The 13,177-nt window shown below is 47.7% G+C and overlaps 1 protein-coding gene across 1 annotated transcript in view; it reads right to left on the reverse strand.

Moving 5' to 3' along the window:
- Positions 1-746: 746 nt before the first annotated feature.
- Positions 747-13,177, reverse strand: part of KDM4B (lysine demethylase 4B) — a gene marked incomplete at its 5' end in the record, with an annotated part of 65,269 nt that continues 52,838 nt past the window's right edge. The window contains 5 exons of the mRNA XM_084276097.1: positions 747-3,271; positions 5,304-5,396; positions 8,130-8,249; positions 9,032-9,196; positions 9,340-9,525. Of these exons, the coding sequence (XP_084132223.1) occupies positions 3,086-3,271; positions 5,304-5,396; positions 8,130-8,249; positions 9,032-9,196; positions 9,340-9,525 (750 nt within the window). The 3' untranslated portion in view covers positions 747-3,085. The remainder of the gene's footprint in view (positions 3,272-5,303; positions 5,397-8,129; positions 8,250-9,031; positions 9,197-9,339; positions 9,526-13,177) is intronic.

Here is a 13,177-nt window from a genome sequence, read left to right on the forward strand (position 1 = left end):
GAGGAAGGGAAAGAGCACGTTGGTCTCCATCAGGCTCAGCATCTCCTGGCTCCGCTCTATCAGTCAGCTTTGCCCCTCGGATCCAGGAACCACCTTCTCCTGCAGTGTAAGAGACTTTAAACTTAGAAATGAAGAGACTTCAACCCCCCAAAAAGTGTGATTCTGAAGTGCTCAACAGCCTTTAATTCATTATGAACCTAGAGGCAGAGAAAAAAAATAGGCAAAAAATACATCACATCCTTAATCTGGGGGGGAGGGAGGGAAGAGACTCATTATTTTTATAGCACATCATCAGACACTTACAAATATATTTCACTGGAGGAAGGGGAGGGTAGGAATATGCATTTCCTATTTCCTTTTCAATAGTCCAACACACAGAGGCCATCAATATGCTCATTAGAGATCATCTGCCATTCCTAAACCAAGAGGAAGGATTTCAGGACAGCCCAAAAGGGTGAACGAACCACCCCCCGTCCCCACAACAAGGGCGGGTGCCCTACAGCTCCAGCTTCATGTTTGACATCCTTCAGCGTCTGAAGAAGGGGTGAAGAAACACACATTTGTCCAGGTTTTGGGGTTTTTTTTTTTTTACAATATAAATAGTATTTCTCAAAGGTACTACACATGGATACAGCAACGGTGCAACCGCAGTCAGGACTGGGACATGCAGAGGGAATTCCCCGTTCTCACAACCACTCATCCCATCCCACCCTTCCCCTCCCACCTCCAAAAATGAAACATCCTCTACCCTTTAAAATCTCTTTCCATGCTTTTCAGGATTCCTCCTGCAGCCTGGCAATGTTGTTCTTCCTTCCTACAAGCAAGTTTTCTCTGAAATCACATCTTTAACCGACAAGAGACAGCTCTGGAGGAGTAACAACCGAGGCTTTTTAAGAACCTTGTCGATTTGGAAAACTCTTTATTAGTCTCAGTTTGGTTTTATTCTTGGAGACATCTATGGAAAACGTCAGAAGCTCAGAAATAAGAAAAGAACCCTGTTCCAAACATCTTACAAACACGCACGCGCCGCCGCGCACGCACCAGGAAAATAACCCGTAGCAGAGGCAGTAAGAAACAAAGGGAACTCCCATCCTCTCAAGGGACAGCAACCCCCTAAATAATAATAATAATAATAGTAATAAAAAATAATAAAATTGCTTTATTCTATCTCCAACTCTTTCAGTAGGGCAGTTTAATACCCAGCGAGTCTCTTAAGATGCTAATCTACCATCTGCTGGCCCACAAATCCTTCCCACTTATTCCCTTAAAGATCCAGCTATAGTGTTGCTTAAAACCCTCTCTCCAGAACAACGACCACCTCGCAAAGGGGCTTAAATAAAACCCCCCCAAAGCAACCAAGAAAAAGAATATAGTCTCTTTCTGTCCAGTAATCTCAGGGAATTGAAGCGGCAGCGATGCGCAGCGTTCCGGAGAGCTCTGCCACCTCCCAGCGGCTCCTGCCCGGCCACGGCATCGGGGCGAGGGGTGCGCTGTGCCCCTCGCCGCCCCTTCCCCTTCCCACCTCTGTGCCAGGGCTGCTGCTTTCCTTCCCTCGGAGCTCCCAGAGGTCCTCCAAAGAGAGTGGAAGACTTCCCAGGAAATTCAGCAGGGGTTTGGATGAGGTTCTTTGACAAAACACCAGCTCCACCACCGGAGGTGATTTTCCAGTGTTCCAATCCCATTCAATACTTTTAGGATTTGTTTTTGCCTTTAACACTCGTTCAATTCTCAGTGAACTGAGTCCAATCGAACGAAGGGCTCTGTGTGCCTCTGTCCCCAGGAGTGGCTCCAAGGCTCAGTCTTTCCTTAAGTAAAGGATGTCACAACAATCAAAGACATTTGGGGAATTTCTTCTTTAATAGAATAAAAGAAAAAACATACAAACACCTCCCAGGCTTCTGGCATGGAATGATTCTCACAACTGTAAGGGGCACAACTCAAAGAAAAAGGGAAAAAAAAAGAAATTAAAATAAGGAGATGAAGAAAAGGGAAAGGAAAAAGGTTCCTATGGGAGATGTGGCAACCAGAGAGCCAGAGCAAGGCCTCCAGGCTCCAGCCTGCAGCAGGGAAGGGGGAACTAACACAAGAAGCAGCAACAGGACACTTGCCCAAACTGAGTGGCATATTGCAACCCAAAGCCATGCTGATGGTTAACTAGAAAGCAACTGTGATGGCAAAGAGGGGAAAGGAAGACGCCAAGAACGACCGAGCACCGGCCATTCCTTCCCTAAGGTCCCTTCCCAGTGATGAGGCAGAAACACGCGCGTCTATCGCGTGTCTTCCAGAGAACCAACAGTAAGAAACATCCCAGCTACCAAACATTCCCTGCCCCAGCTTCCCAAGAAGATAGTGTTCCTTTACACAAAAGAAAAAAAGAACCCAGAACTTTCCAGGCCATCTGCTCATTCTCTCTCCCCATGTAGCATCAGTCACATTTCATTTAGGGCTGGGGTGGAGGGGGGAGGATTTTGCTTATTTTCTGGTTTAAAGCCATAATCTAGAAAAACAAAGAAAAAAAAAAGGGGGTTGTGGATTTTTTTTTCCTTTTTCCTGTTTTTTGTTTGCTTTTTGTTTTTTTATAATGCTCATTTATAGAAAACTTCACAAAGGTGACGTCTATGTACAGAAAACACAATTCCAAAGGCTGCTTCAGTAGTCAATGTAATAGCACCTTTAAAGACAAAAAGAGTTTGACATACTTTAAAAAGTCATTCTGGGAAATTTTAACCCTTTCCAAGCCTCATTAAAAAAAACAACCAACCAACACAACCCCCACCCCACCCCAAAAAACAAAAAAAAAGAGGGAGCTGGTCATAAAGCTCCATTAGTACAAACTCCTCCAAAGTCTCTGTGTGAAATGCTGTCTCCCAGTTTTTCAAGCTCCCTATCTATCAGTCGGCACCGTCTGGCAAAGGAGAGGTAGCGTGCAGCCAGAGGGGATTTTCCTGCAGTTCAAACCAAGAGTAGCTGAAAGAATTCACAACAGGCTATTGCACAAGGATGGTCTTCTAGTCCACAGTTTCCTTATTATTTTTCCACAGGCTTGAAAAGGGTTTCTTTAATAATTTTTTTTCATGGATTCTGGTTAAAACATGTTGCTCTGCGTTCCAGGCTGGTACTGTGTCTGCAACAGGCTCTCCATAAAGGCCAAGTAATCTGGGTTTTGTCCGTACTCTTCGGGGTTTCTTGCATTCCCCAGCCGGGGCCGTTTGGCTGTTCTCACTTCATCTCCCGAAAACAGATCCTCCTGAGGGGCCCCAGTGCTGAGGGACTGCAGGAAACACGAAAGCACAATCGTTAGAGGCAGGGCAGGTGAACGGGGAGAGCTGCGGGGGCAAAGCAGGGGCGCAGCAGGGAGCGCAGCAGGGAGCGCGCCCGCGCCGCAGCACGGCGGGGACCGCGAGTCGCTCGGAGCATCGCTGTGGGACAAGCAGGTGCTGGAACATGCAAAGCACATGGATGGCTGAAATTAAAAGCTCTGGAAAGCCCAAAGAGAAACCCTCGAGTCTCCTTCTTTCTGTCAGACTAGCTTTCGCTTCAGGTCCTGCCTTGCCAGTTCTCTGTTCGCTCCTACCCTCCTCTGCCTCTTCGGGTTAGTCATTCCCAGAATTTCCATGGTATCAGGGCTTCCCTAAGGTCTTTTAAAAATACCCCACACAACAACCACCCCGAGGATGTATCTGGGGATGGCTGTACACACAATCACCTCTGTTCATCCTGCTCTTACACTCCCAAATGAGATGCATTTTTTGGTAGAAATTATCATCTCCTATCGCTTCGCTCCTTCGCGCTCCTGCTCTCCACGAAGGCACCGGGAGCATCACTTCCATCAACACTTCTGGGAGCAGAAAGTATGTGAGAACAAACTTTGAACCAGACTTGAAAACTACCTGTTCACTTGCACTCCTGTTCCTGGAACTGTTACAAAGCCCGATGTCTCTACTGCAGAGAACGTGTTTCTTTCCGACTCCTGTATTTCCGAGCTCATCTAAGTTGTCTTTAAGCCAAGCTTAAACTGGACTACTGAGCACATCCTGGAAATTAATCCTAGGGTGGTGCTTTGCCACCCAAAGTCGTTGAAGGATAACGAGGTAAATTATCATAAACCTCTAAGATTCATGTCCTGTGGTCTAAGTGCACCTCCAGCGAAACAGAGACGCCACCCAGACGCTACAGAGTTTTACAAGTGGGGGGTTTTTTTGGGGTAAGATCCTTGGAGATTTCAAATGGAAGCAAGGAAAAGTTTCCTCCCAGTCGTCATCTGCTCCTCCACAGAGCTGCCTGTCACCATGCTGGGTCTGCTTCCACTAGTGGCCACGGACTCACAGAGTCATGAATCACTGGCGTAACCTGCCTCAGCAGTTCAGCCTCAAGGGAAGGTTGGAGTGTTCTCTTTGTGTCTCACAGAAGAGACAGAAGCCCACCACCTTATCACAGGTTAACTGTGCAGATCACAGAATCATAGACTGGTCTGGGTTGGAAGGGACCCCAAGGATCACACAGTTCCAACCCCCTGCCACAGGCAGGGCCACCAACCTCCAGGCCTGGAGCTACACAAGGTTGCCCAGGGCCCCATCCAACCTGGCCTTGAACACCCCCAGGGATGGGACACCCACCCCCTCTCTGGGCAGCCTGTTCCAGATCTGTTCCTGTCCTGCAGTGGCTGATGTAAGAGCCATTTAGAACAAAGAAAACCATGTGCTCTCCATTTGTGGAGAAACCAGTCTCATAATGTGTTTAAATGAGATGGTTTTAAAGGTTAAAGCACCAGGTTTGAAAACACCCAGAGAGTATGGGACCAAAAGAAGCCAGGAAATAAATCCCACGTGTTTCCTAGGCTCAGTAATTCCACTGTACGCAGTTAAAGACAGCCTGATCTTTCAGATTAAGAGCTTTACAGGTAAGAGCTAAATTCTAAATCTCCTGTTTGGTGAGAAACGGGGGTTTGGCCCCACATCACTAATCAGTTCTCCAGAAACCACTTAGCTGTAGAGCGATTCACCTCACTTGTGATGAAAGGCAGTATTTACACAGAGTGACAGTCCATGTAACTACATTCATGTGGTGTAAAAATGATATGAACATAATCTTTTAACCCAAGAAAACAAACCTCAGATCTGAGCATGTGAAAGGGAAAACCACTTAAATGCTTCTTGAGCATTTAACAAGGAGGATTTTCTTCTACTCTCCCTGTTTTGTGAATGACAAGGTGCTTTCAGAGCCAGGCTAAACAACATGCTATGAAAATGCAAACAAGCACTGCAAGTCACAGCCATTCCACTGCTCCTGAGACTGCTACTCACCAGGCGAGACTTGACTCTCTTGGGAAGCTCTTCCTCCAAGGTGTAAATATCACCACGCTTTACCATTAGTTGGGAACCATCTTCAAACTCAACCTGGAGAGTAGGCAGAAAGCGACATAAGAACTTGGTCTCTACATTTACAGTTCCTCAACAGTCCATTCCCACATGATACCATGTATGGTCCCTTCATGGTAACACCCAGGAATACCCAAGCTCCCACAGCTGAGGATGATCCCTGCTCCTGGCACTGGGTGTCTCTAGGACTGCTGCAGAACGAAGATCCCTAAGATGTGTTAAGGATGCTGAACCCCAAAAGTGATCATTTTGGTGTTGCTCAGGCATATCCTTGTCTTATCCAGCCCAAGTGGTTTCCTTCAGTGCTCCTGTGGATCCTAAAACACCTATTCTGCAGCTGGACCAGCACCTCTGCTCCCCCCCAGACAGAGCACTACAGCTTTCCACTGATTTTTCATTCAAATCCTGTAAAAAAGCAGTTTTTCCCTCACAATGAAAGGCAGCCCTGCACTCAGGCAATACAGTAAGAAGAGTTTCTTTCAGCTTAAACAAAGCGTTTTCAGACATCATAAGGAAACAACTCCAGCTACTAAAATACATCTGGATTTGAACAAGCAGAGTCACCAGGTACAAAAACCAGTGGTAACTCCTCCTGTCAGACCTTTGCCAAGTGCTGATTGTACCATGAATTATGCAACAGCCATTGCAGGAATATTTATTCACAGCAAAGCACATAGAGAAATGTTAAAACCATTAGAAGTCTGGAAGGTTCTCATTTCCTTTGCTCAAGGCTTATTGTGCTTTTCTGGGTAACACAGGAGGACACATAGCATGGCTTAATATGGGATGTCAGGCTCGGCCTGGACAAATTCAGGAGGAAGAAAGCCTCTGTGCTCTCAGTGCCTCCTCCTGCACTGCCCAAGTCTTGCAGCTCATCCGTTACGCAAGCTCAGTGAGGTCCCATAACCAAGCAGCACGTGTTGGAAAAGCCACACAGGTGGGAGAAGAGGCTTTGAAAGATGAGCTCTGCTGAGGTAGTTCAGATGCTACTGGTCCCATTTGCTCTCTGGAGCACTGCTACTACAGCAGAGCCAGGAGGGAACACGACTTAGGAGGTCAACCAGCCCAGGCACAGGCAGATTGCTGCCGGGTGTTTCCACACCACCAGCTCAACTTCTAAAAGAAGGGCAGGATTTGGAAGCAAGGGCAGTGCCACCTTAAACTACCTCAGAGAGGGTGGCACCTGGTTTATTTAAGCTCCAAATTACAGATAGGGGTGAGCCCCTTAGGAACAGACATTAGAGCAAGTGACAAGACAGACATTTGGGCTCTGTTTTTACACAAATACACACATCTAATCTTAGCACAGAAAATACAGACTTAGAGATGCAAACTGGGAAGCTGCTGCAAAATAAGACAAATTTAAAATGCAAAAGCTAATCCACACTGCCTTCCTGTGAATACACTTGTTTCAGAACAAAACTGCTTCCGACTTTCTAAATATAATCCTATTCCTAAACACATAAAGTGATGCACCATAAGGACTGGAAAAATATCTACATAGGGGACCAATGTGGAAAGCTATTCAGGCAGTTTTCCCCGTGGAGAAGAGCTTTGCTTATAGGTAACTGCGTGATTTGAAAAACACAGGCTCCTCATGCATATCTGTCTGTCATCTGGCACTATCTGGAATAGCCTATTTCAAATTATTGCACCTCTGAGAAATCAATGACAATTTCCCATCCTGTGATTAAACTGGAAAGCATGCACAACAAGAGACCTTTATGGAGCTATATATTGTCTTTATTCCTAACCAGGGTCACCTCAGACCCCACCTTCTCCGAAGCAGTTAACATCCATTATCCACACCCACAAGACAAGGTGGATTACTGGGCTCTTTGCACACACACATGAATCCCTCTGGGTAAGAAGGGATAGAAACCAGAGCCTCACTTCAAACAAATACATGATGTGGGACTTCCTTTGGCTTTTTCCCCCCCCAGAAATCTCTGAAAGGTAAGAATTATTTGCACATTTCAGCATGTATCTTTCAAATGTCTGTGGGCATAAGTGTACTTCCCAACCACAGGATTTTTCCGTTTCTTGGTACCATGGAGAAAGGATTTAATCAAATCAAGGTACCACACTTTATAAACCTCCTGTGGTAAAACACTAGCACTGTGTACCAGGTCAAACCTTCCTCTACCGATTACCATAACCTTCTGCAAACACAGAGAACAGACTCTAAGACAAAGAAACCCTGGCTGCTGGTTTTCCCACCTTAAAACCAGAGAGTCAGAGATGGATGAGGCTGATGATCCCTAACTCCTCACACAACATCAGCAGGACATCACTCCTACTAAGTACCTTCCCAGGATCAGAGCATTAAGCCCCACTGAAGCAGCCTCCTGACCCATTCCTTCCCTTACTTCCTCTCAAGGCTGAGGAAAGCTGTTATTAACACAGGTACTGACTCAGGGGGAACTACAGGCACTCAGCCACAGGAAAGCCATTAGAGAACAGTTCCAGCAGGTCACTTTTGAGCCGAGTCAGAGCTAAGCTTCAAGGAAACAGGCAAATTTATTGTATAATCTGGACATACGTCTCTCCATACATCCACATTCTGCCTTAGAAAAACCTTTACCCTGATGCTATTTTAACACATTTCCCTTCAGACCACCAGCAGTACTAATTTCAGAAGGCAAATCCCCCCTTCCTGACCAGAGCAGGCATTCAAACTAGCGAGCTGTACAGGTTGAACAACAGTCAGACATGCTGACACAGAGGCTGTGTGTACTCTTCCCTACTCACCTGGTAAATCTGACTGATCTGGGCTGCAATAAACTTGGCCTTATAGACGATTCCATCCGTCCACTGCAGTTGAACCAACTCACCCTCTGGAGGGGGTCCCATTTGGACACAGTCTCTGCTCTGCAGACAGAGAGGGAAAGGGGTCAGAGAGCCGAAATGACAAAGCTCAGGAAGTAGGCAGAGATGTGCATGAAAGTTGCTGCTCAAGGAACTTGCTATGTAACACTTTAATTAAGTAGAATAAAGTTTCCACAGTTGTGATTACTTGCAGTCCCCTCAAACAAAACCATTAACCATGGGGAGACCCAAAATAAGCCCTTTGCACCTCCCAGTGAGCGCACTTGCTTCTAGGAAACATCTTACAAATCCCCAGACCACATCTCCTCTATCAGGAAAAACAAGCAGGGTGACCCGCTCTGTTTCACATGGTGCATCAACAGCACCATCAAGAAGAGAATGTGTGAGCTGACAAGTCAGCCTCTTCCAGACATTCCTTCTATGAAGCGAATTCCCTCCTTTGAGCCAGATGTGCTCACAGACTACCCGCTTCCCCCGTGAATCACGCTTGTCAGCTGAGAAATAAAGAGATTATTCAACCACGAAACAAATGGGATGCAACTTAAAATAAACATTGCTTTCTGTGAAGTCATCTGCAGAGAGCAAAACCGCCTCTTCGCCAAGGAACAGAAGAATGAAATGAGGTAACGTCACAAACAGGAGCAGTACTGAAGAGCAGGATGAGTTTTCTATGCAAGCAGCAACTTGGCTTTTTTTTTAAGTATTTCCTTTTTTTAAGTTTTGCTTTGTTGTTCCACCTGAAAGCTCAGAGAAGGGGAACGGGCGCGTTACGCTTTGTACCCATCTGTAATGGGGAGAGTCTCCCTCCACAGAGGGCTGCTTACAATAATGCTTTCTGGGTAAACGTTGTCGCTGTAGGAGCCGTCATCAAAGTTCACTTCGTAGAACGTCTGCGTCGTCATGCCGATGACTTTACACCTGTAGTAGAGTCCATTGCGGTTCTTTGTGATCACAGTCTGCCCCAGGGTCACCTCCCTTCGAAACTGAATCTGTGCCACGGAGAAAAGGGGATCATTGGCAATTGCAAAAGCTATGTCAAAAACACAGGGGCAGGGGGACTGTTGTACAACAAAATAACACCCAAAAACCCTCCAAAACCATGAAAAAAAAAACCCAAATAAGATCTACGTACATTCTGGTTAGCTGCCTTGTGTTTGAAGCAAGTGATGGACACAACGTAGGGCCAGTCATCCGGCTCCATGGGCACACCGGCTGCGTGCGCGCAGGTGACGTGGAAGGAGGTGGAGCAGTGCTCGTAGGAGCACTGGATGCAGGCACCAGAGACCTTCTTCATCCGCTTCCGACAGTAGACACATTTCTGAAAGGTTAACAGGGCGGTGTTCCACAGGCAAAGGTAACCTGACCACGAGGTACAGCACCTGAAAGGTCTGTATCACCAGTGTCCAACACAGCCCGAATCAGCAGCACACACCTGCCTGGAACTGCTCACAAGCCACGAAACACCAGCAGATCCTAACTGATCATTCCCTTCAAGACCACAGTACCTAGCAGTAAGAACCAGGCTTAAATCCCATTTGAGACTCTGCTCACTAGAGGCGTCACAGGAGAACACACCCTGGTGATCAGAGACCTGCCACAACTCATTGCTCATCCTCCTGAGACACATGATGTGCTATTTCCAATGGGAGCGGGATCTGCACGGACACCCTGCTAGAAAATAACGCTTTGGGGCTTTGAAAGGACAGGACACAGGCTCATTTCTCACTTCCTTGAGAGCAAAAGGTGCTGAAGAAAGGGAGATGCAGCCTCCCCCCCCTCCTCCTGTGCACCATCACCCCTCCGTGACCAGGGTCTGCCCCCTGGGAACAAGGACTAAGCCCAACTCCCTCCCTGTGAATTAACCACAGTCCCTGTGTTTACACCAAAGAGCAATTTGGCCTTTTTACTTAAAAACTAACAAAAGCCAGGAAATTCAAAGCCCCAGTGTCGCCAGGACGTGGGGTTTAGTATTTAATAAGCTAAGCCTTTATCGCCCCGTAACCCGTGTTCTGCAGCCAGATAAGCGCCGCAGCGAAGCGCGCAGCGGGAACGCGGCGCTGAAGGCGAGTCAATAGCGATGAGATCTCATTATGAAGCTGCCAATAGCTAATTCCCCCGCCAGCAGGGACAACTGCTGATATACAACGTGCTCAAACGCTGCCGCTCACGGGAGCGTTAACCCTCTGGGATCAGGAATCGGGAGAAGGGGATTCTTCCAAGCCAGGATGGGAATGGCAAGACTCCTCGTGCCAGGTGGGAAGGGCCACACCAACTCAATATTTGGAGGAAATTGGATAAAAGGATAAAGAAAAACAAGAGCTATGGTAAGACTGCAGTGTAGGAGGTGGTGGAAGGAGTGAAAATATACAAGACCTAGAAGCACAAGAGAAGGGATGGACAGAAGCGCCGGCACCGTGGCGAAGCGGCACACGTAGGCTGAAAGATGTTTGCTGTGGGATGGGAGGTGGCAGAAGACAGGAGACCAAAAAATCTGAAGCACAGGAGAAAAAAAATCAGGCTAAAGGCACACCAGAGAGTTGGGTCACTGCTGAGAGTAAGAAATGGGCTGTCTCCTGCATGACGAACACTGCAATTCATTTACTCCACTGAGGAATGACAGCTAATTATTCCACATTTCCACGTCATAAATAATTTACGCGCACGAGCCCGTAATACACCATTCATCAGGAGCCTGCAAAGCGCAGGCTCTACACCGATGCGATGCCCACAGCAGGGCTGGAAAGCCTGTGCCGAAAGGGGAGGCCAGGCACCCCACCTCCCCTGTGCCGAAAGGGGAGGCGAGGCACCCCACCTCCCCTGTGCCGAAAGGGGAGGCCTGGCACCCCACCTCCCCTGTGCCGAAAGGGGAGGCGAGGCACCCCACCTCCCCTGTGCCGAAAGGGGAGGCGAGGCACCCCACCTCCCCTGTGCCGAAAGGGGAGGCGAGGCACCCCACCTCCCCTGTGCTGAAAGGGGAGGCCAGGCACCCCACCTCCCCTGTGCCGAAAGGGGAGGCCTGGCACACACACCAAGGACAGGAGGTACCTTCCAAGGCACCATGGCCACTCCTTGTTACCTCAGCCCTCCCACAGGAACTTGAACCAACACAGACGTATTAAAAATACACAAAATACAGATAGCCCCTACCCCCTCACTCCTGCATTAGCTTCTTCCATTCACATCAGCCCTCCTCAACCTTCCCATCATTCCTTCTCTCCCTGTCCTTTTGTTTCAGCAACACAAGCCATCTCTTCCTTTTTCCCAACATCGCACCAGTTCCATCCCTGACGCCACCACCAGACCCAGCAGCACCCCCTTCTCATCATCACCCACAGTTTGTTCACCTACACACAGCTGCCCACATCCAAGACACGCAGACCCCTCCCCAGACTGCTCCACCAGCTCCAGTGTGTCACCCCACTGTCACAAAACTCCACGATGGCTCATCAATATGTTTCTTCTCCAGCTTCAATGGTCTTTGCCATTCCCTTCTGCCACACCAGTTGGGGTTTTTACAACTTTCTCTAGCTGACATCTTTAAAACTCATCTCACTTTTAGATCCCAACAATTTATTTTCCTTCTTTCCTGTAGCAAATGGCACTGAGAAAGCCACACCGTACGCGGTGACACCAACGGTGCTCAACGGCACTCAGAGACCAGCACGGAGCAGAACGGTTTCTGTAATCAGTCTGAACACCACAGGCATTCTTGAGGGAAGAGTAATTAGGCTGGAAGTCTGCTTCTTACATCCCAACAGCTGGGCTGGCTCTACAGAGGCACCAGACACCTCCAAGGGGGGTCAATCACACGGACACGCTGACAGAAACCCAAGGTCCAGACCTGAACCTGAGCCCAAAGCTACCTGGACGAGCCAACGTGCGCTGCCAGCCGGCACGACAGAACCTGGCAGAAATAAAAGAGCGACTAGAAAAGCTGCTCTGATCACAACAAAGCAGCATGCAGCACCATCCACGTGAGCTCCTCCCAAGCAAGGTGCATAAAGCCAGGCTTTGAACAGGAACTGAGCTACAAGCCAGGCTCTGGCTAACCTTAACCTAAGGAAGGTGCCTGCAAATCACATCAGCTCACTGTGTAACTCAAGGTACTTCACATTCATATTCTCCACCTTTCCTGAGATGTGAAGAAAACAGGAGATGTGAATGGAAGACAACTCCAAGGGAAACAACAAAACCACAAAGGTTTAATTCAGGAAGGAAGCAGAAAGAGGTGTGGGAGGTCTGTGAAGAGGCTGGGGATGGAACAGCCGATGCTTCAGAGCAGAATGAAGCAACAGTCATACATACATTAGTGCTGCCCTGGCTCTGCAGGATTTTAAGGCAGCCAGAGAAGAGTTAAAGAATTAAGTCATGATTCCTTGTGAGGCTCCATTAAGCAATACAAGTGAGGCTCGTGTAAAAGGATTTTCAGTTCATCGTTACAAGTGCTGGTAATGAAGAGAATGCATGCTGGAAATGTCAGATGATCCATAAAGAACCACCGCCGCAAGATTTATCACTCTCACATCACACTGCTCCATCACTCCACCTGAATAATGAATGCTTTTTACATTCACATTTGTGTACAGAATCCATTTGCACAACAGAGAAATAACTCTGGAAGCAGAGATTCTTCCTCATCTCTCATCCAGGCCGTGCCTGAGCTGCCTGCACTAAATAGCTGTGCCGTTAACAAATACATCACCGCTACCCAACGTAGCGCTGCTCCATCACCTTCCCCTCTACCACACTCCCAACTGTCACCTCACTGACTTCCATATGCAAAAAAAAAGCTGGAAAAGCACAATTTATTTTGCAATAACACACTGCAGCGATGGGGCATTAACTAACATGAAGATTAATTGCTCTGAGCTAATGAATCATCCATTACTAATCCTACAGATGAGGCGACGCAACCACAGAACAAGTTGTAGCTGGACTTATATTAAACTCTTTGCAGACTCCTGCCTCGC

This window comes from Gallinula chloropus (assembly GCF_964237585.1).
Source record: "Gallinula chloropus genome assembly, chromosome: 28".
In the NCBI taxonomy this organism is placed as follows: Eukaryota; Metazoa; Chordata; class Aves; order Gruiformes; family Rallidae; genus Gallinula; species Gallinula chloropus.